This window comes from Hemitrygon akajei, chromosome 31 (genome assembly GCF_048418815.1).
Source record: "Hemitrygon akajei chromosome 31, sHemAka1.3, whole genome shotgun sequence".
In the NCBI taxonomy this organism is placed as follows: domain Eukaryota; kingdom Metazoa; phylum Chordata; class Chondrichthyes; order Myliobatiformes; family Dasyatidae; genus Hemitrygon; species Hemitrygon akajei.
The window spans coordinates 17,725,586-17,753,055 of NC_133154.1; the positions used below are offsets into that span (position 1 = coordinate 17,725,586).

General features: G+C 50.6%; 1 protein-coding gene across 2 annotated transcripts in view; it reads left to right on the forward strand.

Annotated features, from left to right (window-relative positions):
• The window catches only part of LOC140719403 (GTP-binding protein Rhes-like), a 49,355-nt gene extending 24,271 nt beyond the window's left edge, over positions 1-25,084 (forward strand). Inside the window, exons 2-3 of one of the 2 annotated variants that reach the window (XM_073034034.1) lie at positions 6,874-7,148; positions 22,954-25,084. In XM_073034034.1, coding sequence (XP_072890135.1) covers positions 6,875-7,148; positions 22,954-23,483 — 804 coding nt within the window. In that variant the 5' untranslated portion in view covers position 6,874 and the 3' untranslated portion in view covers positions 23,484-25,084. Of the gene's footprint in view, positions 1-6,869; positions 7,149-22,953 lie in introns of both variants that reach the window. The other variant, XM_073034033.1, reaches the window with a different exon arrangement.
• Positions 25,085-27,470: the final 2,386 nt, after the last annotated feature.

Sequence of the window (27,470 nt, forward strand, 5' to 3'; positions counted from 1 at the left end):
TTCTGATCCTGCACACTGCAGCCTCCATACTAGGCGGAGATGCGGCCAGTCAGAATGTTCTCCATGGCACACCCGTAGAACTTTGCCAGTGACGTACCAAATCTCAAACTTTTAATAAAGTATAGCCGCTGACAAGCCTTCATGAATGCATCAATATGGAGGGCCCAGGACAGATCCTCGTAGACATTAATGCCCAGGAACTTAAAGCTACTCGCCACTCCTCAATCCTCAATACTCAGAGTCTGGACTGACATCTACATCATTTATAATTATATTGTAATTTGTCCTCTACTGTGCCTATTGTCTTGTTTATTAATTACTGTACTTTATATGTAGTCCTGTGCAGGTCTGTAGTCTATTGTAGTTTTTATGTTGTTTTTACGTAGTGTAGTGTAGCCTTGTGCTGTCTCACATAGTCTAGTGTAGTTTTGTGTTGTTTCATGTAGCACCAGGGTCCTGGAGGAACGTTGTTTCGTTTTTACTGTGTACTGTATCAGCAGTTTATGAACTGGTCGAAATGACAATAAATTTGACTTGACTTGACTTTCCACTGCTAATCCCCCTAGCAACAACTGGTTCAAAATTCAAAGTTAAAATAAATTTATTTATACACATGCACCCCTGAGATTTATTTTCTCACGGGCAGTCACGATAAATACGAGAAACAGAATAGAATCAATGAAAAGCCATACCCAACAGGGCCAGCAAACAACCAGTGGCAGAGGATGACAAACTGCAAATACAAAGAGACAGAAAATATAAATAATATTTATAAAAATAAATAAATAAGCAATAAACATCGAGTACGTGGCATGAAGAGTCATTGAAAGTGAGTCCATAGGTAATGGGAACATTTCAGTGATGGGGCGAGTGAAGTTGAGTGAAGCAATCCCATTTGGTTCAAGAACCTTATTGCTGAGAGGTAGTAATTGTTAGTGAACCTGGTAGTGCGGGGCCTGAGGCTTCTGTACCTTCCTGATGGCATCAGCGAGAAGAGAGCATGACCTGGGTGGTGGGAGTCCCTGAAGATGGATGCTGCTTTCCTATGGTAGAGGTGCTCAAAGCCAGGGAGGGTTTGCCTGTGATGGACTGAGCCGTATCCACTACTTTTTGTTCTCCTGACTTCTCCTTCCTGAACTCCACAATTATTTCTTTGGTCTTGCTGATGCGGAGCGCAAGGTTGCTGCTGTGATGCCACTCAAACAGCTGATCTACCTCACTCCTCTATGCCTCCTTGTCGCCATCTGAGATTCGGCCAATACCCGTTGTGTCATCAGTGAATTTGTATCACTGCATCTAAGTTGGAAATACCTCAAACGGTCAGCTCAGCTGAATCATTAACATTGATTGTAACAAAATGTGTTCTTTAAAGATCCTTTTTATTCCCAATCTTTGTTTTCTGTCCATTAACCAGTCCTTGACTTGCATCTCTCCAACCTTCTTGTCCAATCCTGTGTCAGATGTTACCAAAACAGTTGTGAAAATCTAAATAAATCACATCTACTGGTTCTCCTTCACCAACTCTGCTAGGTACACCTTCACATACCTTCAGTAAACAGCCAATCGTGAATTAGAACATAAAACAAGGACTAGTAGAGCGTATTATAGGCCTTTAGGCCCACAATGTTGTGCCAAACTTTCAATTTACTCCAAGATCAATCAATCCCACATAGCCTCCATTTTTCTTTCATCGATGTGCCTATCTTGAACATCCCTATCCCTTTGACTCTTGCCCAAAGTCCCACTGTCACAAAATGCCAGAAGAGCAGGAAGGTTGAGATTTCAAGCTGGAGTTTTGGACTCAGAGTCCAGGGTTCTAACCATTACACCGCGGGGCCCCTGCCAAATACGAGAGCTGAGCTTGGAACTGAGGCCTCCAGAGGAGAATGCGGTCGTGGGCTATTTGGTCATGCTGCTGGTATTCCCCCTTGAATTAATGTCACCCTTGGCGCCACAGTTGGACGCAAGCCCGTTGCTCTGGGATCAGCAGCGCAGGTCACAGTGAGAAGATTGGTAGTGTGACCATCAGCTCTCCTCCCCCCCCCCTCCACACACACACACACACACACACATTCAGCCGACCCCGAGTTCACGGACCAATTAGTGAAATAGGATAATAGCTGTGAATGAAATGTAATGCAAACAAATGGGAATGATTCATTTTGAAAGGAAAATGGTCTAGCTGTTTTTAAAAAAAATAACTGCATGCAGATTCCTTGTCTTTCTAAAACAAGGAAAGGAGATTTAAAAAAAGGACCCTACTAAATAGTTACAAATCACTGGTCAACCCTTAGCTGACCTTAGAATAGATGTCATTGATTTCAGCGAGGGTGCGAAGGAGATGTGCGTTAGCAGTGTGGACAGCATTAGTTACTTGAAGAATGAAGCTGGAGATGTTCTCCTCACAGTAATGGAGGGGGGGGCGGGGAAGGCTGAGGGGAGATTTGATGCTGGTGTTCAAAATCAGGTTGTTAATTTTGGTGGCAGTTTGAACGGCTTCCACAGGCATGTGTGATCATGAGTGAATCCGCTTTAAGTTAATTGATTTTAAAAAGATGACTTGAGAAATAGAGAGGAGTCAGGAGCCATGATCTGAAATGCACCAGCTTAAAGGAAATATTGGGACTATGAGGGTATGGGACAGATATGACCTTATTCCTCTACTGATCACCCCGGGAGCACCTTGAAGCATTTGAATATGTTAACGCTGTTACCAAACTTCAGGTTTTTGTTGCTGTGCAGAACCGGGGATTGGGAGCCGTGATATATTTAACTCTGCGAGCTTGTGGTGAGACTGGAAACTCTCCTCGCGTCCGTTCCTCCGTTCAGGGAGACTGCGTGTATGATCTGTCATCTTGCCCCCCACCCCCACCCCGGTTTCACCCCACCGTTGCCTTTATACATCACGATCTCTCACTGAGCAAAAGTCTGAGTCCCAGATCTGAAGTTGAGTAATCGACTGACCGTTTACAGAGAGAGCAGACCCCACAACAGTGACGTCTGCTAATTTTATTCCTGAAAGACCCAGCTCCAAGTTTTAAATTATACCTTCTCAACCACCTTACCCAGCTGCCTCGCTAACATCAGTAGGTCCCAATCTTCCTGCAAGCTTCATACTATTCTGCCTTTTACCGAGTATTTTGTTGCCTTGACAAACCCTCCCCACATGCATCACCCTACGCCGTCATAAATTTCCATTAGCTAACTAGTTTGTCCACCTGACCAGGTGATTGACCTCTTCCTCCAGCCATCTGCTATCTACCAGTATTACTGCATTTCACTCTTGAATTAATTCCATCAGACATTTCATTTTCTCTGTCTTTCCACAGTACTTTTTAACTGTTTTTGTACTTGAAGCAGCCCAGCTCAGCCCAGTCCCAGCCTCTTGCCCTGGGATTGGATGCCGGAATCTGGATCAAACAACAAAATGCTGGAAGAGCTCAACGGGTCAGGGAGCATCTGCGGAAGGCAATGGACAGTTGACAGTTCAGGTTGAGACTTATTATGTGGAATCCAGAAACATTGACTGTCCATGTCCCTCCACAGATGCTGACTGACCTGTTGAGTTCTTCCAGCATTTTGCTTGTTGCCTTCTTTATGCCACCTCCCGATTGAGAAGCAACTCTGTACACAGTCCCTTTCGGTCAAAGGCTCTTGGCCTCAAACTCCCCTTCGCTCAGATACATTCACCACAGTTTTTGTTTGATATTCTGTTTTCTTATGTTTCCATCTACGTAACATACAGTACTTGGCACATCTGCAGTTCTGGGTATGTGGCTTTCGGAAACCACTATCTGAATTGTTTGCAGTTATTGTGTCTATCCAGAGACACAATATTGTGTCTCAACAAAAGGCTTGCAAAAATTCCTTTATCAGCCCATTCTGTCACTCTCTCCCCATCTCCTCTTCCCCATCTCCCTTTCCCTCCCCTCCCTCTTCCTCTTCCCCTTCCCCTCCTCTCCCTCCCCCCCACTTCTCCCCTCCTTTTCCCTTTCCTCCCCTCCCTCTCTCACCCTCTCTCTCTCCCCTTCCTCTCCCCTTCCCCTCCTCTCCCCTCCCTCTCTCCCTCCTCCCTTCACTCTGCCCCTCCCTCCCCCTCTCTCTCTCCATCCCCACTTCTCTCCCCTTCCTTCTCTTCCTCCCCCTCTCCCCATCCCTCTCCCCTTCCCTCTACCCGTCCCTCTCGCCCTCCTGCTTCCCATCCCGCTCCCCTCCCCCTTCTCTCCCCTTCCCTCTTCCCCTCCTCCTCCCTCTCTTTACTAATCACTCTAATGTAACTGTCTTTCGCTGTTAACTTCTCTGTCTAAGACAACTGCGCTGCTCCAAAGAGCGCTGTATGAGGTCATTCCTACCCTCGGCCATTAGGCTCGATAATGAGTCAACCTACAGCAAGGGGAAGCGATGACCCCCTCCCGTTAGACTGTTAGAGGTACAGTAACTTATTTTTATTCTTTCCTACTTCTAATAATTATATATTTGTATATCTGTACAGTGATGCTACTGTGACACTGTAATTTCCTTTGGGATCAATCAAGTACCTATCTATCTATCTCTCTATTTTAAAGAGAGGAGCCCAAACCAACTAGAGGACACGGTTGTGAAAGGACTGCAGGAGAGAGATCACTGGAAGTGGCAGGACGTGTCGATAAATATTCTAAATAGAAGCACTCAGAGGTGTAAAGAACAAGGAAGTCACAATGAGCCTTTATGGAACAGGAGCCTCGTGTCCCCTTCTGTCTCTACACCTTAGGAAGGTTGTGAAGCTTTGACGAAGGTGCAGGAAAGATTTATGAAGCTGATTCCAAGGACAAGGGGCTTCAGTATCGAGAAGCTGGGATTGTTCTGCGTGGAATAAAGGGGAATAAGGGGAATCATGAAGGATACAGGAAGGACAAATAGAAACTGTTGCCATTGATGGAGGTTTTACGGTGCTGGGAGGAGACTGCAGGGGAATGATAAAGAAAATGAAAGTGATGCGAGGAGAGGCGTTCTCTATGTGGCAAGCGGTTGGACTCCTGAACACTCTGCCAAGGTGCAGGTGGAGGAAAATTCAACGGCAGTATTCAAAAGAGAGCTAAATGACTCTCTGAAAGGCAAGGGCTCTCAGGCTGAGAGGCGAGGACAGAGAGCTGAGACTAACTTTTGAGAGGCATTGATGACCCTTTTGTAACTAGTCGGCCATGAGACCATAAGATATAGGAGAAGAATTAGGCCATTTGGCCCATCGGGTCTGCTCAACCACCCGATCACGGCTGATTTATTTTCTCTTTCCAATGTTTTATATTTAATATTTGAGTGTTCTTGTGTACGTGCTGGCCAGTGGTGTAACGGTATCCGTGCCGGACTTCGAGGCGAGCGGTCCCCGGTTCGAATCCGGCCGGCTCCTTCCACGCTTTCCATCTGTGCTGGGACGAGCGTCCAGCTCGTTAAAAAAAAACAAAAATGCTAACGAAACGGCAACGTTGCTGCCCGATGCACCACGAGGCACGGAGGAATGACAATCTTGTGTGTGTATATATATACATTGGCTGATTAAGCATTCTTGTTCATTTAAATAATTATATGTAATTATTACATATAAGCCATCATGCTACAACCTGACATGCACACACCTCACTTAAAGTAAACTGGAAGCTGGATCTGCATTCCCGGAGTCCCATGTGTTCCTTTGAATTAGTTTAATATACTGAAGTTACAAAACAAAACAACCCTAATTTTCTGACTTCTTCCTGACACCCTGACTAATCAAGAACCTACTAAGCTGCACTTTAAATATACCCAATGACTTGGCCTCTACAGCCATCTGTGGCAATGAATTCCACAGATTCACCACCCTTTAGCTAAAGAAATTTCTCCTCATCTCTGTCTGAAGGGATGTCCTTCAATTCCATGCCTTTGGTCCTAGATTCTCCTGCTATTGGAAATGTCCTCTTTGCATCCACTCTGTCTAGGCCTTTCAGTTTCTGGTAGGTTTCACTGAGATCCCCCCTCCTTCATTCTTCTAAACTCCCTCTTTTCCCTTCTTTCTCTCTCTTTCCTTCCCTCCTTTTTCTCTCTTTCCTTCCCTCCTACCTGCTCACATTGAGTGTAATCCAGGTACAGGGTGCTGCAGGTGAACTGGGCCTCTGCCCTTCCTACAGCCTTTCTCATGGGACAGAAAGAGGCCGGAGTTGGAAAGAGAGGTCTCCAGGACCTGCACCCGTCCAGGCAGATCACTGGGGCAACCACGTCTGCATCTGGATAGGCTCAAATATTAGGCTGGATACTCTGTGATTGGGCTCTCATTGTAACATCACACTGGTTAAGAGGGGACAAGCGGGGCCCAGGCCCGAGACCATAGCAAACCAATGGGGACCAAGCCCGAGACCATATCAAACCAGCAGGGCCCAAGCCCGAGACCATATCAAACCAGTGGGGCCCAGGCCCGAGACCATATCAAACCAGCAGGTCCCAGGTCCGAGAGTGAGGAACAACCTGAGGCTTGGCCGATCAAAGCGCCCGGCCAGATTGAAAAGGCCAGGGTGTCAGGGCTGGTGCCCAGCTCACTGCTCCACGAGGTTTACTCGTCTCCGCACTGAACTGAGGCTGCGGCCTGCAAATAACAGGCTGCTGGACCAGCTGCAGTGATGACCGGCTTCGTGGCTGTGGACTCACTTTCCTGAACTTCAGATCTGAAGGTTATTTTATTGTTTGCGTGATCTTTTTCTGCACACTGTCCTGTTTAAATGGGTTCTGCTCTGTTTCCTGGTTTTGTGGCTGCCTGTAAGGAGACAAGGTTGTATATAGTATACACACTCTGATAATAAATGTACTTTGAACTTTAAGGGGCTTCAGTAACGTCCATCTAAACGGAATCCTCTCTTTCCCAGGTAGGATGATGACAAAGCCTTTCCACTCGACTCCTGCCATGCTGAATGTCCCAGCCAAGAACTCCTACAGGATGGTGATCTTGGGAGCCTCCAAAGTGGGCAAGTCGTGTATCGTGTCGCGCTTCCTCAACAGCAGGTTCGAGGACCTCTACACTCCCACTATCGAAGACTTCCACCGCAAGGTTTACAACATCCGGGGTGACATCTATCAGCTCGACATCCTCGACACCTCCGGCAACCACCCCTTCCCTGCCATGAGGAGGCTGTCCATCCTGACCGGTGGGTGCCGGCGGGCAGGCGGGGCGGGGCGGGGCGGGGAGCGGTCAAGGAGGCAGGAGAGAAAGAGAGGTTAAGAGGTAGAAAGAGGGAATGAAGATGAAAAGGAACATTAGAAAAAAGGAGGGACAGAATAGATAGAGCACGTTGGTGAAAAAGAGCGGGGAGCTTAGGGGGAGAGAGAGAAAGAGACGGAGAGAAAGAAAGAGAAAAAGAGAAAGAGAGAACAAGAGAGATAGAGAGAGAGAAAGAGAGAGAGAGAAAGAGAGAAAGAGAGAGAGAGAAAGAGAGAGAGAGAGGGAGAAAGAGAGAAAGAGAGAGAGAGGGAGAAAGAGAGAAAGAGAGAGAGAGGGAGAAAGAGAGAAAGAGAGAGAGAGGGAGAAAGAGAGAGTTAGAGAGAGAGAGGGAAAGAGAGAGAGATAGAGACAGAGACAGAGAAAGAGAGAGAGAGAAAGAGAGAGCAAACAGAGGGGATCAAATGGAGATGGAGGGAGGGGTAGGCAGAGAAGGTGAAGTACAGGAGGTGGTAGGGACGATTGCAGATATCCAGGGAGGGAGAGACACTGCTGTTTCTGTGCTGGCAAGGATTGGATGTATGTGAATGAACTCAGGCCACTAAGGCCTGTCCCGGCTGGATCGTAGCAGAGAGACCCAGGGAGGGGGTCGGTATGGTCAACATCAGCGGCTGTTACAGCGAGGGTGATGCTGGGTCCCCAGACCCCCGAATAGGGTGGTCAACCCCAGAGGGGTCACAGCCTGGACTACCCTCTCTCCACACCCCCACCCCACTCACCACTGCTGCTGTGATGTATTCCACTCGTGAATTCATATTGACCAGGATATATTGTGTTCTCTTTTAGCTCTCACTGAGAATAACTACCACAGCTTATTTATTAACAAATCTCTCATTTATCATCTTGTTATTGACATCCACCCCTGTGTCCTGCAGGAATCTCCCCCCTGCCCTCTCCCCTTCCCTCCTCCCCTCGGAGGCTGACACGGGCACTAGAATTACATTCCCAAACAACCAACAGCATTCCACCCTCAATTCCCACACTTCCAGCTCTCGCTATTGCAGAGGCCACGGTAGGGCTGCACATTGGCCTAGGGGCCGGGGCACACCCAGCGGGACCCTCTCCTCAGCTTACCCTGCGCTCCTTCTTAAATCGTGGACTTTAGCCCTTCCCAGCTAAGAATTGCTCTCAGAAACATCCTGGACCACGCATTCTACAGTAATTACACTCAGATAACTGACAATAATCTAGCACACTCATCTTGCTTAACCGAATTCTCAGAACCACTTCCTTACTTGTGAAACTGTGAGAATGAATAAGGTTGCTCCTGTATACAAACAAAACCTCTTTTATTGGTCTGGAGTTGGTTTTATTATTGCCACAGGTACGGGGATACAGTGAGAAGCTTGTCTTGCAGGCTGTTCGTACGGATCAGATCATTACACAGTGCATTGAGGTAGAACAAGGTAAAACGATAGTGCAGAATAAAGCGGTAAAGCTACAGAGAAAGTGGACGATACAGTGCAAAATCATAACGAGGTAGAGAGTCCAACTTACCAAGCAAGAGCGACGCACACGAGATGCCGGAGGAGCTCAGCAGGCCCGGCAGTATCCATGGAAAAGAGTAAACAGTGGAGGTTTCGGGCCGAGACTGCTGGTCTGTTCAGCAGGCTGGCAACCAGAGGGGTAGAAGTGGTCCTGGAGCCTTCTGGTAGGAGGGCGTTGTCTCAGCGCATGGGGGTATCTCTGGAATTCTCTGCCCCAGAAAGCTGTACAGTTAGTAGGCAGCCGTCGATCCCAGGGGATCATGGGTTTGCGCCTCTGGCGGACTGTGTCCTCTCCAGGGTACGAGCCTGGGCAGGAAGATTTGAAGAACCGGCTGTTGCCCACGCAGCGGGTTCCCCCCCCCCATGTCCGAGGGAAGGGCAAGCGATACAGCTTGGCACCAGTGTCGTCGCAGAGGTTCCCAGAGTGAGGTTGTAAACAACATCAAACTGCCTCAGGGACCCCGGCTCCGGATTTCTTCCTCGGGGTTCACTCCCGAAGCCTTTCCCCGTGGGTGGGTCTGGCCGCAAGGCAGCGGAGGTTTAAAATCAGAGTTTTCCTTCTCTTAGCTGGGCTGCCGTCCAAGGCTGACGAGCCCCACCTGCCCGAAGCAACTGGTTTTGAGGCGCCAGTGGTCCGCCTTTGCCCCTTCTCTTGTCAGTAGAAACAGCTCCACCACACGTGAAGGCCAAGAGTCGGACTTGGTTGTCAGAGGCTGTTAGAGACTCACGCCATTTGGAACACTTTTTAAGTAGTGGGAGCTTATCCCCAGTATCACCCCCGGCTATGACAAGCTTAGGAACCGCGGTACAGTAGAGTCATCAGATATATTTAAGGTAGATCGTGAGGCCGAGAATCCATCTTATCATGCAAGAGAGATGGAAGCTGTCCTTGACTGGTTGCCTCACGGGCTGGTACAGGAACAGCAATGTCCGTAAGTGGAAAAGACCACCAGAAAGTGATGGACCCTTTCCAACCCTTCACAGGCAAAGCCTTCCCCACCCCGGGACACATTTACAAGGAGCACTGCAACAAGAAAGCAGCAAGGACCCCCCCCCCAACCCTCCAGCCATGCTCTCTTCTCACTATTACCATCGGGCAGGAGGGACAGGGGCCTTGGGCTCCACTCCTCCAGGCTCAGGAACAGTTACTGCCCTGCAACCTTCAGGCTCCTGAACCAACGGGGATAGCTTCTCTCAGCCCAGTGCTGGTGAGACTCCACAACCTGTGGACTCACTTTCAGCGACTCTACAACTCATGTTGTCAGTATGTATCTGATTGTTTGTTTGTAATGAGCATGATTTGACCATAGTCAGAAAACCATACGACATAGGAGCAGAATTAGGCCATTCAGCCCATCGAGTCTGCTCCGCCATTCCATCATGGCTGATTTGCTATCCCTCTCAACCCCATTCTCCTGCCTTCTCACCATAACCTTTGATGCCCTGATTATTCAAGAACCTATCAGCCTCTGCTTTAAATATACCTACTGATCCTATTTGCAAATTCTGTTGCATTTTTCTCTTTTCTTTTAAGTCCCTGCAAGCAAGCGAATCTCGAGGTGACGTATGCATTCCCTGGTAATAAGCTTACTTTGAACTTTGAGCCCCAGTGGTGGCCACTTTCAGGCTTTCGTATCTTCTGGACAACGGGGAAGGAGAAGAGAGAATGTCCGGCTTGGGTGCGGCCTTTGATTATAGGGTTTCAGCCCGAAATGGCGACTGTACTTTTTTCCATCGATGCCGCCCGGCCTGCTGGGTCCCTCCAGCACTTTGTGTGCATTGCTCTGGATTTCCAGCATCCGCAGATTTTCTTGTGTTTGTTCCTTGATTCTGCTGGTTCTTCTACTGAGGCAGCAAGAGTTCTCAGGCGAGAGGTTAGTTCCCCTTGGGAGCTGCAGCAGTGTCCACGAGTCTCTGCGGTTTTTTTTCCAGGCCAAACCATTCTCCATCCGGACACAATGCTCTCCGTGGTGCGTCTTCTGTGGTCAGAGTCAACAGGGACGTTCTTTACCCTTCGGAGGAAGTAGAAATATCGGTGAGGTTTCTTGGCTGTGACATCAACATGCTTGGACCAGGATGTTCATACCTAGGAACCTGAAGCTCTCAAACCTCTGAATCTCAACGTTGGTGGTTAGACAAGACCGTGTGCCCCCCCCCCCCCCCTTTCAGAAGTCAACGAGCAGCTCTTTGAGGGAAAGGTTGTTGTCATGACAGAATATCACTGGACTCTACATCTGCTTCCTGTTTTCCAGCTCATTATTAGTTGAGATACGGTGGCATCATCTGCAAACTTGCAGGCGGAGTGAGGGCAGACTCTGGGCAAACAGCCATGAGCGTTCAGGGGTAGTGGAAGGCTGTGGACGTAACCTTGGGGAGCATCGGTGTTGAGAAAAATTGTGGCAGAGAGGTTACTGTCAATCCTTACAGTCTGTTGGTCAGAAAGTCAAAGATCCAGTTGTAGAGCGAGGACTTCTTTACAATGTTCAGCCTCTTGAGTTTTTCAATCCCATTCTATCATTTATCACCCTGTAATCTATTCCTTCCAACTCCTACCCAATAACTCCTTCCCCCATCTCCACCATTTTCCCACCAACCAGCAGCCAAATAATGAGTTAACCCCTACCCCGACGAGAGGCCGAGGCGAGGTTGGTGAGGATCCAAATGCTGGAGTATCCGGGACTAAAATCGAGGCACGATTTTGAGATTTAGAGGAGAACAAGACTCTTGTCTGGATACTAGACAGGAACCTGATGAGGCTAGACGAGAGTCCAAACGAGACAGACGTCCGAAGCGTAATCGCAGTCTGAACCGAAATTGAGCTGACGATTGAGCCTCTTTAACCGGAGTTCAGGTGCTCTTTAAATATCTAAATCCTGGCGCCAATTAGCGGAGTGGGCCAGAATCTACGGCAGCTATAATATACTCCAGAGAATCGGAGCATCTAAATCCCCGGAAGCTGCTGTGGTGAGGTGTGTAACGTAACCCAAGGTCAAAGCTGAACCTGGATCACTTGATCTATAAGGCAGCATCTCTACCCCTTGTGCCAAGGTGCGACTCCCCTTCCACACACCTCAGGCTACATCTATACTAGTCACTAGCATCTTTGAAGTCTAGTTCTATTATTGTTACACTTTTCATTCTTCCCTTCGTTCACCTTTCTTTATCTGGGCTCATTGTGAAGGCCGTGTATATTGCCCTTGGACTGAGAGGGCTGTGAGGCCCTTTGGAGTGTCCTCAGGAGACAACCCCGTTGCTGGGTCTGGAGTCATACTTGCTCCGGTCTGGGTGAGGATGGAGGGCTTCTCCCCTGAAGCGAACCAGGGAGGCTTTGCTGCCGTTTCGTTGCCGCACCTGGAGAAAAATGAACTGCAGATGCAAAGAATGCTGCGTGCATGCTGGGAATGTCCTTGGCCTCACGATAAGACCGGGCAGATCAGGGACATGTGAAAGTGAGGGAGGAAAGGAACTGCAATTATCATGGGCGACTTTAACCTGCACGTTGACTGGACGACTTCAACCGGCAAGGCTACAAAACTGTTTATTTACTTGCTTATTTATTGAGATACAGTGCAGAGTAATCCCTTCCGGCCGCTCGAGTTGCGTCACCCAACAAACCCCGATTTAACCCTATCCTAATCATGGGAGATGGTAGCGGGGTAGAGATACGTCTCTACCAAAGGAGGTGTGAGGTGCTCCTTCCCTCGGCTGGCCTGCGGGCACTCACTTAGCCCCCCCCCCCCCCACTCAGGGTCACATGAAACCACGAGAGCAGGGGGTGGATGGTCGTATGAGCAGCCGGTGCACATCACGTCCTGGTTGTGCGACCACTGGCGCCAGGCAGACAATCTCTGAAAAGTATTGATAATGGATGGGGTCACCCGTCTAGTAAAGACATGGCCCAGAAGGAGGCAATGGCAAACCACCTCTGTAGAAAGAGATTAACTTTCCCAGTGTTGACTGGGATTGCCTTAACGCAACAGGCTCAGATGAAGCAGAACTTAAGTGTGTTTGAAATAGTTTACTGACACAATATTAGATAGTTCAACCGGAGAATAGGCTGTACTTGACCCCCATTTTAGAGGATTAAACTGGGCAGATGGAGGAAGCACAGATGGGGGTAACATTCTGGTAACAGTTATCATACGTCTGTAACTTCTAAGGTAGTTATTGAAAAGGGATAAGGTTGGTCTTCAACAGAAACTGGTGTAAGATGGACTCTTGACTTCACGATCTATCTCGTTATGATCTTGCACCTTATCGTTGACCTGTGCCGTGCACTTTTTCAGTAGCTTTACACTTTATTCAACATTCTTATTGTTTTACCTTATTCTACCAGCGTAAGGATTTGACCTGTATGAACAGTATAGACAAAATGTTTCACCAGATTGAATTGAATTGACTTTATTTCTTACATCCTGCACATGCATGAGGAGTAAAAATCGTTATGTTACATCTCTGTCTGAATGTGCAAATTATAGTAATTTGTAATAATTAATGTGTACAGTAGGATCTACAACAGGACAGTCAATATAACATAGAAATACAAGTGTGTCAGCTTGAATTAATCAGTCTGATGGCCTGGTGGAAGCTGTCCCGGACCCTATTGGTCCTGGCCTTAACGCTGCGGTACCGTTTCCCGGATAGTAGCAGCTGGAACAGTTTGTGGTTGGGGTGGGTGGGGTCCCCAGTGATCCTTTGGGCCCTTTTCACACACCTGTCTTTGTAAGTGTCCTGAATAGTGGGAAGTTCACATCTACAGATGAGCTGGGCTGTCCGCACCTCTCTCTGCAGAGTCCTGCGATTGAGGGAGGTACAGTTCCCGTACCAGGCAGTGATGCAGCCAGTCAGGATGCTCTCAATCGTGCCCCTGTAGAAAGTCCTTAGGATTTGGAGACTCATGCCAAACTTCTTCATCCGTCTGCGGTGAAAGAGGCGCTGCTGTGCTTTTTCCAGCACACAGCCGATATGTGACCACATCTTAGTATACGTGACAATAACAAACCAACTCCCGAGATAAGGAGAAACTAGAGGAACAGTAATGCCAGAGAGAACTTGACAAAAATAGATTGGAACAAAATGGTTGCAGGTAAAATGACAACCGACAACCAATAATAGTTTTTATATAAAGGGTGTTAGGGCAGCCCATTCTTGTGAGGACGTAAGATGTTGTGTTTTGTAACATTAAACTAATTCAAAGAAAGACATGGGAGTCTGAAATGTGAGTCTAACTTCAAGGTTACTTTAAGCGAGGTGCGAGCATATTGTGTGGTAGCATGCCGACGTACACAGTTCACGTATTTATAACCTGGAATGATTTATTTAAAGAATGCTTATTCAAGAGAAAGCTTGCGTGACTGAATTGTTGAAAGTTTGGTCAGGGTTAAAGGCATCTAAAATCAAATGAGTACCTCGAGAAATACAGAAGGTTCTGAGGAGTATTTAAAGAATCTACGAGGGCAGAATATCTTTGGCGTTAGATTGACCTAAGTCTTTCTTAGAGCTTATTAGGAGCAAGAGGGTGGTGTGGGGAAGAGTGGGCCCCCTTAGGGACCGGAGCAACAACCCACGTGTGGTGCCGACGCGTGGGCAAGTTGTCTCGTCAGTACTCACCAAGGAGAAGGGAACAGAGGAGAGCGAGTAGAGGGTAAGGTAGATTAATAGACTGCAGCGTGTCAGTATTAAGAAGGCGGAGATGTTAAATATCTCAGAATGAATAGGGAATCCCCAGGGCAGGTAAAGGTCTAACCTAATATGCTCAGGGAAGTGATGGAGGAACGTGACTGGGTTTAATAGATTTGTTTTAGCTACAGGCAAGGTGTCAGAAGGCTGAATGGTAGCTAATGTTACTTGTTTAGTTAAGAAGAGCAACAGGCCAAGCGATGACAGCCTCACTTCAGTGAGAACAAAATGGATGGAAGATATTCACAGGGATTTATGTGCCTTTGGGGAGGAAGACCTACTCAGGCACGGCTTCACGCGAGGGCAATCCCACCTTGCTGATTAGGTGGAGATGTTTGAGAAGTTAACAAAGGAGATTAATGAAAGCGAGGGGTGGCGGGGTGGAGATGCGTCTCTACCAAAGGCGGTGTAAGGTGCTCCTTCCCTCCGCTAGCCCGTGGGCAAGGTGTAGCCCCTGTTTAACCCTCCCCCAACGTGAAACCACAGTAGCAGGTGGTGGATAGGCAGGCACTACACTAGCGGAGGGAAGAGCGCCTGACACCTCCTTTGGCACTGGGACTCTTCTGCGTCCTACACAGAGACAAAGGGAGGCAGGCCCGTCCGCTGACTTGATGGTGAAGGGACCTAGAGGTGAAGTGATTTGTCTGAACAGCGTCTTCATCCAGGCCAGGGCTGTGTTGGTGGAGGGAACTGGTTTGGCCTCTGTCAGAGGAAGAGGCGGAGGAAAGCCGACTCTCTGAGGAGGAGGAGGCAGGTCAGCAAAACCCAGCAGCTCCGGCCTGGTCGGCTGATTGGATTAGGGTGTCGAGGTGGGTCCACGGTGAACGGAGTGCTCCGGGCCCAGAGGGGGGAGGCGATTTGGTGAGTGAGGAGAGTCAGTGGGAATAGTGAAATAACCAGAATGGCATCAGACCCAAGGACCAGTGCAGTCCTCTTTCCTCCAATCCCACAGATCCCTTAGACCCATCTCTTCCCAGATGTTCACTCTCTCTTCCGATTCCAAGCAATAGAGGCCTCTGCTTTATCCTTCTTCCTCCACCTTCATAAAACCCCGAGCCTTCTGATTCTCTTCCATAACGTCTGTCTCCGTGCCCGGTTCTCATCATTCCAGATTGGGGTCTCTACCTCTAATCTCACCCGGACCCCCTTTCCGACTCCCCACCCTTGCTGGATCTGGTGTTATTACCCTCCCAATATTTCAACTGCCCCCTCCACACCCACCCCACACCCCCCTGACCTGTAGCATTCCTCTCACCAAGCACTGCTTGCCCTAGTTACACTATTTCCCCTACACCGTCACTCACAGTCGGAAGGTGAGAGCCCTCCACTTCTAGAACGTAGGACAGTACAGCTCAGGAACAGGCCATTCAGCCCAAAATGTCGTGCCAACCCAAATAAATAATCAAATAGCCACCTAAATCTCTTCTGCTTACACAACGTCCACATCCTTCCATTTCCCCCACATCCATCTGAATGCCTCTCTGATGTATCTGCCTCAGGCAGTGCATTTCAGGCTCCCTCTACCATTTGTGTAGAAAAGAACTTGCCCCTTACATCTCATTTGAAATTGCCCCCTTTCACCTTAAATGCACACCATCTGGTTTTAGACATCTCAACCTTGGGATAAAGATACTCCCTGTCTACTCTCTCTATGCCTCTCATAATCTTATAAACCTCTATCAGATCTCCCCTCAGCCTCCAACGCTCCAGATGAAACAGCCCAAGTTTGTCCCACCCCTCTCTGTAGCGCTGTAGTTCTCCCCCAACAGACAGCCCCTCATGAAGTTCCTCCAACAGTTGCCCCTCATTGGCCTGGCCAAACCCGCTCTCCATTGAATGACTTGTTCTTCCACCCCAGCTGATTTCTGAAGCTTAGGTGTGATGGCGGGAGTTCACTTGTGACCAAGCTATACCCGTCCCCTTGTGCAACCCGTGTCAGGCCTGCTCGGGCCATCCCCTGCTACGCCGACGACTGTATCAGTCCTGCTTCCCACACCCACACACAACTCGAACGTTTCATTACCTCTGCGGCTTACCTCCGCCCTGCTCTCACTCTCACATGGGCCACGTCCGATTTCTCTCCCTCTTCTCTTCCCTTTCCTCCATCTCAGAGGATCCAGTCAGCCACCGACATCCAAAATAACCCAACAGCTAACTTAGAGCCACTGTGTCAAAGAATACAGAAGTGGGGGCCCCTTCGGCCCAGCTAATCCATGCTGGCAAAGATTCCCATGTAAGCTAGTCCCGTTTGTCCCATATCCCTTTAAACCTTTCTTATCCACATACCTGTCAAAGTTCCTTTTAAATGACGTCAATGTACCTGCCTGACCACTCAATCCATATAATGTCCGACCTCCGGGTGAAAAAGTTCCTCTCAGAGCCTGTTAAATCTTTCCCCTCTCACCCCGAACTCCCACGGTGGACAGTCCCAAGCCCGGCTGCGAAAGGAGGAGGTTGGGCATGGAAATAGGAATCCCATCCCGTCAAACCCCAGAGCTACAGAAACGCCGACAGAAGCTCCAGTGACCTCATCCCTGGGAGAGGAAGGATCTTTGAAGATGGGCTACGCCTGGGGACAACTTGTAACACTGGCCCACGACAGAGGGCTCTGGCCAGCTGCTGCCAGTGGACTGTTTGCCAGTAGCAAGCCTCTGACCTTAAACCCATGCCTACTAGTTCGTGCTTTCTCCCCCTATATAGACTATAGGCCGGCCGGTGGCATAGTGGCATCAGCATCGGACTTCGGAGCAAAGGGTCCGGAGTTCGAATCCAGCCAGCTCCTTGACAAGTCCTTGACAACTTCTCCCACGGTGCTTCCATTCCATTCTCCTCTGACAAGACTTTTCACACGCCAACGCCTGTAAGCGATCTCCCTGTCTCCTTAACTTGATCTCCACCATAACTGACGTGACTTCAAACCGCGCCTCCTCCCTTTCCTGGACCTCGGCCCGCATGGCCTCTACACCCGGTCAGAACAAGGATGGTTTCCCTGGTGCTCACTTCCCAACGTGCCTCGACGTTCACGTTCCCATCTTGTCCCTCCGTTCCATTTGTCCATCTCCTCAAACACCTTCTCCCTCCCTCCTGACACAATAGAAGGCGCTCCAACTCTTCCCTTCCCAGTGTCCAGGTGAAGCAGTGATTCACCTGCACTTCCAATCTAGTGGACTAAAAACGTAGTCTCCTCCATACTTGAGAAACCAAACCAGATTAGACATTTGTTTGGGAAACACCTCCATTCAGGCCACGTGCTTAAAGCTGAGCTTCCAGTCACTTTTACCCTCCATCCAATCCCGCTCTGGGCCTCCTACATTGCCCCGACAATGCCCAAAATAAGGTTGAGGAACACTACCTCATCTTCTGGTCTGGGCACATTGTAGCTCCGAAGAATTAGTGCAGAGCTCAGCTATTTGTGGTAACCAAGTTTTTAACTGTCTGTCCATAAATGCTGCTGGTTATTTTGTCGCCCGTCTTGTCTCATAAATCAGAATGAGAATCACTTTATTGCCAGGTACAATCTCACGTAAATAAATGTGAACTTTTGAACAGACTCAGTAATTACCAGCAGAACAAAGAGAGCAGGGAAGATCGTTTAATGGATGTTGTGCAGGGACAGTTGGGGTATTACACCTGAGTGAGTATTGTTGAGAAGCTGACTGCCTACAGGAAAGAAGCTTTGGAGATGACATGGAGTCCTGGTGGTGGTCATAATTTATAGTAATGGTTGCTGTGACAACCTGTGTCAGAGGTCACTCCACCCCTCTCCCTTAAAGGTTGCTTGCTTTCCCACTTCCCCGGTTCTGACCTGAAACACTGACTATTTCCCTCCCTGCGATTGATGCCTGGCCTGCTGAGGGCATCTGGCACTCTGTTGTTCTGTTGTCACCTGCATTTTTTTTTAAAAAATCAGATAATTAACTGAATTTAAATTACACATTGCTGTGGTGGGATTCGAACCTGTTTATGAAGTGTTGATCGGGGCTCTGGGTTTACTAGCCTTGTCCTGCCTACAAACTCTTTGGAACACAGGTGCCCGTCCCCGTCTCTGGTTCTGTGCCAGTCCCGTGGGCTTAAAACAGTTCCTGGGCTACATGGCTTCTGTTCTTGCATCAGTTAATCTTATCATTAAGTCGAAAAATACACAAATATCTCTTGATATGGAAACTGCGCCTCTGCGGTTTTGCAGTGAACAGTATGAAAGACAGATAAGAGTGATAAAAATAGAACAATTAGTGAAAGGGAGGCGTGGGGAAGGATGGGGCAGAGGATGGGAGAGGGGAGAGGGAGGGGAGGGGGGAGGGAGAGAGAGAGGAGGGGAGAGAAAGAGATGAGGGGGGAGAGACAGGAGGGGGAGAGAGAGAGGAGGGAGAGAGAGGAGGGGAGAGAGAGAGGAGGGGAGAGAGAGAGGAGGGAGAGAGAGAGAGGAGGGGGGAGAGAGAGAGGGGAGAGAGAGAGGAGGGGAGAGAGAGGAGGGGAGAGAGAGAGGAGGGGAGAGAGGAGGGAGAGAGAGAGGAGGGGGAGAGAGAGAGGGGAGAGAGAGAGGAGGGGAGAGAGAGAGGAGGGGGAGAGAGAGAGGGGGGGGAGAGAGAGGAGAGAGAGAGAGAGGAGGGGAGAGAGAGAGAGGGGGGAGAGAGAGAGGGGGAGAGAGAGAGGGGAGAGAGAGAGAGGAGGGAGAGAGAGGAGGGGAGAGAGAGGGGGGGAGAGAGAGGAGGGGAGAGAGAGAGGAGGGGAGAGAGAGAGAGGAGGGGGAGAGAGAGATGGGGGGAGAGAGAGAGGAGGGAGAGAGAGAGAGGAGGGGGAGAGAGAGAGGAGGGGAGAGAGAGGGGAGGGGGAGGGAGAGAGAGAGGAGGGGGGAGAAAGAGATGAGGGGGGAGAGAGAGGAGGGGAGAGAGAGAGGAGGGGAGAGAGAGAGGAGGGGAGAGAGAGAGGAGGGAGAGAGAGAGGAGGGAGAGAGAGAGAGGGGGGGAGAGAGAGAGGGGAGAGAGAGAGGAGGGGAGAGAGAGAGGAGGGGGAGAGAGAGGGGGGAGAGAGAGAGAGGAGAGAGAATGGATGGGAGAGAGAGAGAGGGGGGAGAGAGAGGAGGGAGAGAGAGGGGAGGGAGAGATGAGGAGGGGAGAGTGAGGGGAGGAGAGAGAGAGGCGGGGGGAGAGAGAGAGGGGGGGAGAGAGAGAGGGGAGAGAGAGGAGGGAGAGAGAGAGAGGGAGGAGAGAGAGAGGAGGGGAGAGAGAGAGGAGGGGGAGAGAGAGGGGGGAGAGAGAGAGGAGGGGAGTGAGAGAGGAGGGGGAGAGAGGAGAGGAGGGAGAGAGAGAGGAGGGGGAGAGAGGGGGGAGGTGAGAGAGGGGAGAGAGAGAGAGGGGGGGAGAGAGAGAGGAGGGAGAGAGAGGAGGGGAGAGAGAGAGGGGGGGGAGAGAGAGAGGGAGGGTGAGAGAGGAGGGAGAGAGAGAGGAGGGAGAGAGAGGAGGGGAGAGAGAGAGAGGAGGGGGAGAGAGAGATGGGGGGAGAGAGAGAGGAGGGGAGTGGGAGGGGAGAGAGAGGAGGGAGAGAGAGAGAGGAGGGGGAGAGAGAGGAGGGGAGAGAGAGAGGAGGGGGAGAGAGAGGAGGGGAGAGAGAGGAGGGGAGAGAGAGAGAGATGAGGGGGAGGGAGAGAGAGAGGAGGGGGAGAGAGAAATGAGGGGGAGAGAGAGGAGGGGAGAGAGAGAGGAGGGGGAGTGAGAGGAGGGAGAGAGAGGAGGGAGAGAGAGAGGAGGGGGGAGAGAGAGAGGGGAGAGAGAGAGGGAGGGGGAGAGGGAGGGGAGGGGGAGATAGAGAGGAGGGGGAGGAGGGGGAAGAAGAGAGAGAGAGGAGAGGAGGAGAGTGAGGGGGGGAGAGAGAGAGGGGGGGGGAGAGAGAGAGGGAGGGGAGGGAGAGGAGGGGGGGTGAGTGAGAGGAGGGGAGAGAGAGAGGAGGGGAGAGAGAGAGGAGGGGAAGAGAGAGGAGGGGAGAGAGAGGAGGGGAGAGAGAGAGAGGAGTGAGAGAGGAGGGGGAGGAGAGAGAGGAGGGGAGAGAGAGGAGGGGAGAGAGAGAGGAGGGGAGAGAGAGGAGGGGGAGAGAGGGGGGAGAGAGAGAGGAGGGGGGAGAGAGAGAGGGGGAGAGAGAGAGGAGAGAGAGAGGAGGGGGAGAGAGAGAGAGGGGGGGAGAGAGAGGAGGGGAGAGAGAGGAGGGGAGAGAGAGAGAGGGGGGAGAGAGAGAGGAGGGGAGAGGAGAGAGGAGGGGGAGAGAGAGGGGGGGGAGAGAGAGAGGAGGGAGAGAGAGAGAGAACTAGTTCAGCTGTTTGAAGGAATAAACATTTCTATGTAAATAAATCAGACTTCTGAATGTAATAATGCTTTAAGAGCTCATTTGTTTGCAGGAGGCTTCATAAATCAGGAATTCATAATCCAGTACCACCTACTCATGCACAATCACCCAGACATTCCCTGCATAGCTCAGTACAGAACCGCTCTGTGTTGGTGAAAATTGCAGTAGACAGGATTACAGCCATTTTAAGCAACTTTCTGGAGTTTGACAGGCATTTCAGCCCCTGGCCATTTCTCCCGCAACACCCTTACAGTGCTGAAACTCTCCAGTAAGCCCAAAACGTTCTGGTCGGGAGATTCCTACCTCACCAGTTCTCTCTTACACACGGAGCTGGGATTGGGAATTCCATTCCCTGTGCTCCCGTGCTGCCCAGAGGGACAACCCTTCAAGGTGCTCTTTGTCCAAGGGATCCATGTCCTTCTACCATCTCCCAGAGCCGTCCCCACGCCTGCAATGATATCATGTGCAGGTTCCTGACCTCAGCACCACTGCCAGCCCTCAATCTGCGGCTCGCTGTTGCGTTAGGGAGGTCACTCCCGTTTGGCCCACGGCCGCCGACAGAGTGGGTGCTGCCTTCCCAGAGTGAGGCACCTTGCAGAGAGAGCCCTGGAGAGGCCCCACCCCCCGCACCAGGCCTCCCCTTCAAGCGGGGGCGAAACCCCCAGGGCGGAGTGTTGCTGCTGTGCTGGCTCAAAAGGGAGCGCCCCTGGGCTCCGTGCCGAGAACTGTAAGAACTTGCCATATGACCTTAGGGGTAGCAGCACTAAGCTTGCGAACCTAAGGGACTTCCTGGCCTTCGGATCATTACAGATCCATTTCTGGCCTTCGACTAGGCCTCATCCCAGTTTAGCATGACAGTTCCACAAACCCATTATGTACCTACACCCTTCCACCTAACCCACAGACACTGACACTAACTCGACTCCACAGCTGCCTGGCGTTTCTCCAAACTTTGGCCACCGCAGACTGGGAATAGAAGATGCAGTATAGGGCCTTCGGCCTACTACGTTGTGCTGAGCTTTTGACCTACTGTAAAATCAATCTAACCCTTCCATCTGACATGACTCCCTCACTGTTTTTCTACCATCCACAGGCCTATCTAAGAGTTTCTTAATTTGCCTCCACCACCACCTCCGGTGATCCAGGCATCCTCCACTCTGTGCAAATAAACTTCCCAATAACACCTCCCTTGTACTTTCCTCCAGTCTCCTTAAAGTTAGCCATTTCCAGCCTAGGAAAATTCCTCTGAACATCTCGTACATCTCTATCAACCCAGCTTTCACCTTTCTTCGCTCCAAAGAGAAAAGCCCTCGGTCACTCAGCCTATTCTCATATGACATGTTCTAAACCACATGAAAATATGGCGTGACTATCATATAACCTGGCGCTGATTCACCCAAAAAAACTTGCTCCAATTGTGCCCAGTCCGTGCCATTGTCCACGAATGCCATCTCACAAGTCATCCCTGATGTAATTATATTATGAAGTACATTAAATAATTATTATTATGTTTACCTGTGAAATGGAGCAATGAATTCCATTCAGAAACACTTATTAAATACTGCCTCTATCTCTGGCGGTCCACTTGATCTATGCCTCTTATCATCTTGTGTGCTCTATCCAGTCACCTCTCATCCTCCCTTGCTCTAAAATTGAAAAGCCCTGAATTGTTCAGCTTATCCTCATAAGACATAATCTCTGATCCAATAGTCGCACTAGAACAGTTCAAACCTTACCCTTACTTGGACTCTATCTATACTGCATGTCTCTTTCTTCTTTCCTTAACTCTTTCTTCCTCCCCACCTCCCTCTCTGACCCTCCCTTGAATCTTATTCCTTTCCCTGACGCTTGCTCCTTGATGCAAGGGACGGGCGGGTGGAACGCAGCAGTGGGACGGGAGGGTGGAACGGAGCAGTGGGACGGTGCGAGAGATGGGCTGGTAGGAGGGAAGAGACGGGGAGGGAAGGTGGGAGAGCGGGAGGGAAAGTGAGGGATGGAGTGATGGGAGGGTAGAGAGGGTGAGAGTGGAAGAAGGGGCAGAAGGAGGGAGGGACTGCGATGGGAGTGAGGGATGAGGGAGTGGGAGATGGGAGAGCAGGGGCAGAGGGAGGGACGGACTAGAGGACCAAACTTCTCTCCACACCCTGGCCACCGTGTCAACTACTGCGGTTGCCTCTACCCCACTCCAGCAGCCTCAGTGACCCTCCCTCCCTCCTTCCTGTCGCCCTGCAGGAGACGTGTTCATCCTGGTCTTCAGCTTAGACAGCAGAGGCTCCTTTGAGGAGGTGCAGAGGCTACGCAGGCAGATCATCGAGTGCAAGATGTGCCTGAAGGACAAGACCAAGAAGGCGATGGACATCCCCATGGCCGTTTGCGGCAACAAGGCAGACCGCGCCGAGCTGCACCGCGAGGTCCTGGCCGAGGAGGGCGAGCGGCTGATCGCCGACGATGCCAACAGCGTCTACTTCGAGATCTCAGCCAAGAAGAACGCCAACGTGGAGGAGATGTTCCGCGCCCTGTTCAGCATGGCCAAGCTGCCCCACGAGATGAGCCCCTCCCTGCACCGCAAGATCTCCGCGCAGTACTGCGAGGCTTTGCACCACAAGTCCTTCCGCCTCAAGCGCGCCAAGGAGCTGGGCGCCTTCGGCATGGTGTCGCCCCTGGCCCGCAGGCCCAGCGTCAACAGCGACCTGCTGTACATCAAGGAGAAGGTGATGGGCCGAGGACAGCCCCGGGAGCGGGAGAAGTGTCTGATCCAGTGACCGGTGCCCGGGGTTGGGGCTACCCCAGGCTTGGCTCCCCCTTCCGTACCCCCCCCCGCCCTCCCCCCTCACCCCCAGCCCACGGGACGTCAGGTTTCCACCATCACCATGCTCGAAACAGAAACTAGACCCGCTGGCACTTTGTAAATAAATTGAAGTCCTTTCGCTGGATGTCTAATTGTTTCTTAGTGGGAAGCCAATGGGGAGCTGCCGTTCAGCCCTGCCCACCAGCTGGCCCCGCCCACTACTGTAACCCCGCCCATTCCCCCCTACCCTGTCCATGTACCCTAACTTGTGCCCAAGGTCACCAGCTAACCGTGACCACCGCTGAACCCTGCCCACTCCCAGCCAAATCCCTCACCCGTAGACAAACTCTGCCCACAATGCCCCACTCTCCATCTCTGCTCACTGTCAAACACCACCCGTCGCATATCCCCACCCATTTCCCCACTACCCTTGCCCGACTGCTCACTTTCAACTAAAGCTGCCCCCTCCTCAACCCCTCCGACTAACCAGCCACCTGCCAATCCCAGCAACTAACCCCTCCCACTAATCCCGCCCTTCCCCAACGCCCCTCCCCAACTAAACCTGCCTACTCCTCAGCCGTTCCCATTCACCTCACCCACTTCCCTCTCCAACAGCCCATATTTGCCCCCTCCTCCCATCTCATATGCTTTCCTGTTGCCCTGTGCCACACGCAAGCTGACCACCCCCCCCCCCAATGCGGAAGCCCAGCCCTGCTCTGTCTGCACACAAGGCGGGTGCAAGAACCCGAGGTGGGGGCCCATATCGTCCCTGACTAACTGGACTCTGACAGCTCACACTCGTACTTCAGTCACCCCTTTTGTCCTCGTGCACACAGACCCTTCACCGAACTGCTCTGCTCAAGATCACCAATTTTTATACAGATATGGATCGAATGGAAACTGTGTACACCATCGAATCTCATTATTTACAAATATAAACACCAATCATAATGCATGTGTCTGGCTGTAGCCTCCTCTACAGCTGTAATGAGGGAAAACTCAGGCTGGAGGAGCAATATCTCATTTTCCATCTGGGTAGCCTCCAACCTGATGGCATGAATATCAATTTCACTAACTTCCACCAATTTCTCCCCTTCCCTCTTCTCTCTTGCCATTCCCATACTGGATACCCTCTCACCCCTTCTCTTCTCATCACCTGCCCACTGCCTCCCTCTGGTTCCCCTCCTCCTTCCCAAAGTTCCCTGGTCCATTCTCCCCTCCTATCAGATTCCTTCTTCTTCAGCCCTTTGCCTCTTCCACCTATCCTCTCCCAGATTCTTACTTCGTCCTCCTCCCACCCACTCACCTATCATCTGCCAAATTGTAATCTTTGCGCCCCCCCACCCACCTTCCCGGAACTTTTTATTCTGGCTTCTGCCCCCTTCCTTTCCTGATGAAGAGTTTTGACCCCAAAACGTTGACTCTTTATTCCTCTCCATAGATGCTGCCTGACCTGCTGAGTTTCTCCAGCCTTTTGTGTATATGGCTCAAAATTTCCAGCATCTACAGAATCTATTGCGTTTACATATTTCAGGTGTTAGTAACCAATAAAATCTACATGTTAAAGACCAAAAATACTTTAGAATTAGTAAAATAACCTTTCAGTGGCTAATAATTGCCAACAAGCTTTCATTAGTATTCTTATTTGGTCTGGGTATGTCTGGTGGCCTTGGTTCTCAGGACTGAGCAAAGACACTTTGCAAAGTTTATCTGGATCCTAAGCTTTGAGTCTAGATTGGGCGGCCATGTTTACATTGGGCAGCCATGTTCAGTGTGGGCGGCCATGTTCAGCTTGGGCGGCCATGTTCAGTGTGGGCGGCCATGTTCAGTGTGGGCGGCCATGTTCAGCTTGGGTGGCAGTGTGCAGCTTGGGCGGCCGTGTCCAGCTGGGTGGCCGTGTTCAGCTTGGGCGACCGTGTTTAGATTGGGAGGCCGTGTTTAGATTGGGTGACCGTGTTTAGATTGGGAGGCCGCGTCCAGCTTGGGCAGCCATGTTCAGCTTGGGCGGCCATGTTCAGTGTGGGCGGCCATGTTCAGCTTGGGTGGCAGTGTGCAGCTTGGGCGGCCGTGTCCAGCTTGGGTGGCCATGTTCAGCTTGGGCGACCATGTTTAGATTAGGAGGCCGTGTTTAGATTGGGCGGCCATGTTCAGCTTGGGCGACCATGTTCAGCTTGGGCGACTGCACAATGTCTGCACGTTATCTTCGCCCTTGCCTTGCTGCATCTTCCACACCTGACTGCAGCCTCTCGCCACCTGCCGGTCTGTCCCCAGCTGTCTGAACAGCAGTTGTCTCTCTCTCCTCCTTTCATTGTCAAGATCGCTCATCTGGGCTCAGATCTCCACACGGCAGAAGGCTCACCCGCAGGGAGACTTGGTGAAGTATGAAGCTTCCCATGGCTCACCTCTCCACATGTGGCTCTGTGTGGGGCAATGATCTTGGGTGGGGGTGGTGATGGAATGGGGGGCAGTGATGGGGGGGGTTAGTGATGGAATGGAGTCAGGGATGGTAGGGGTAGTGATGGTGAGATGTGTGGATGGTGGTGGTAGGGTGTGAGGTAGAGTTGGGATGGTGGGTGACAGCAGTGTTGGAGACTGCTATGACAGTAGATTTGGGAGATGTTGGTGAAGGGGCTCTGGGACAATGATGCAGGAGGCATGGGTGGACGTGGGACAAGACAGTGGTGGGTTGTGGCAGCGGAGGGAGTTGTGGGACATAGTTGGAATGTTGGTGGGGCCATGGGTGGGAATGGTGTTGGGACTGTGGTTGGAAGAGTAGTGGTGGCGATGGGCAGGGTGGGACTTGTGGAATGAGGAAGGTGGTGGCAGAGGTAGTGGAGGTGTTTGTGGGGGTGGAATAGGATTATCGTGGTGGGACAGTGGTGGGAATGTTGGTGGATCCATGAAGGGGTGGGGATTGTGGTGGATCCATGAAGAGTCAGCAGGACAGAGGTGGTAGGACAGTTGTGGTGGGGACATTGGGGCAGTATAGTTGTGGGGCTATGAATTTGGTTTCTAACCCTTGTTGTTCTCAGTAGCCCGTGCCCTTGCAGAAAATATTTTTAAAATTATTTTATTCAGAAATACAGCTTAGAATAAACCATTCTGGTCTTTTGAGCTGTGCCACCAGCAACCCCCAATTTAACCCTAGCCTAATCGGTGGGACATTTTTTAATTAACCTACTACCTGGTATCTATTTGGAACGTGGGAGGAAACTGAAGCACTTGGAGGAAATACTGCGCATTTCACAAGGAGGACGTACAAACTCCTTACAGAGAAAACCAGGACTGAACTCTGAACTCCGTCTCCCCAATACTGTTGCGCTAACTGCTACACTGCTGTGGCGTCTACGAATAACTCAACTAGGTGGCTGTTGCTGTTCAGAATTCCAAGCTCAAAAAATGTGTTATCGAAATACATACCTATCACCCTATACAACCCTGGGATTCAATTTCTTGTGGGCATACTTAACAAGTCCATAGAATAATAACCTTAACAGAATCAATGAAAGAGCACACTAACTTAGGTGTTCAGCTAGTGTGCAAAAGACAACAAACTGTGAAACTACAAAAAGAAGGAAATAATAATAATAATAAATAAGTAAGCAAGAAATATCGAGAACGTGAGCTGCTCACCGTGTGGGAAGAGTCTAACAGCTGGTTCAGGGATCCGGTGTGATCTCGGTGATCAAGTGCACAAAGGTGGCTGAGCGCAACGCAGGGGGTGGGGGGGACAAGGGAGGGTGAGAGACTGAGAGCAGAAGCGAGGGAGGGCAAGTAGAGTTTGTGAAAGGGGGTAAGAGAGATAAGTAAAGAGACTGGCCAGCGATTCCCATGGATACTGACCAAGGTCGGCGGGCCCCATGGACAAGAGCTGGTCACCCTACCCCAGATCAGCGTGTCCTATGGCCGCAGGTCCATCCGTCTTGAGTTTGAGGCCTTGCTGTGAGTGAGGAAACAGACT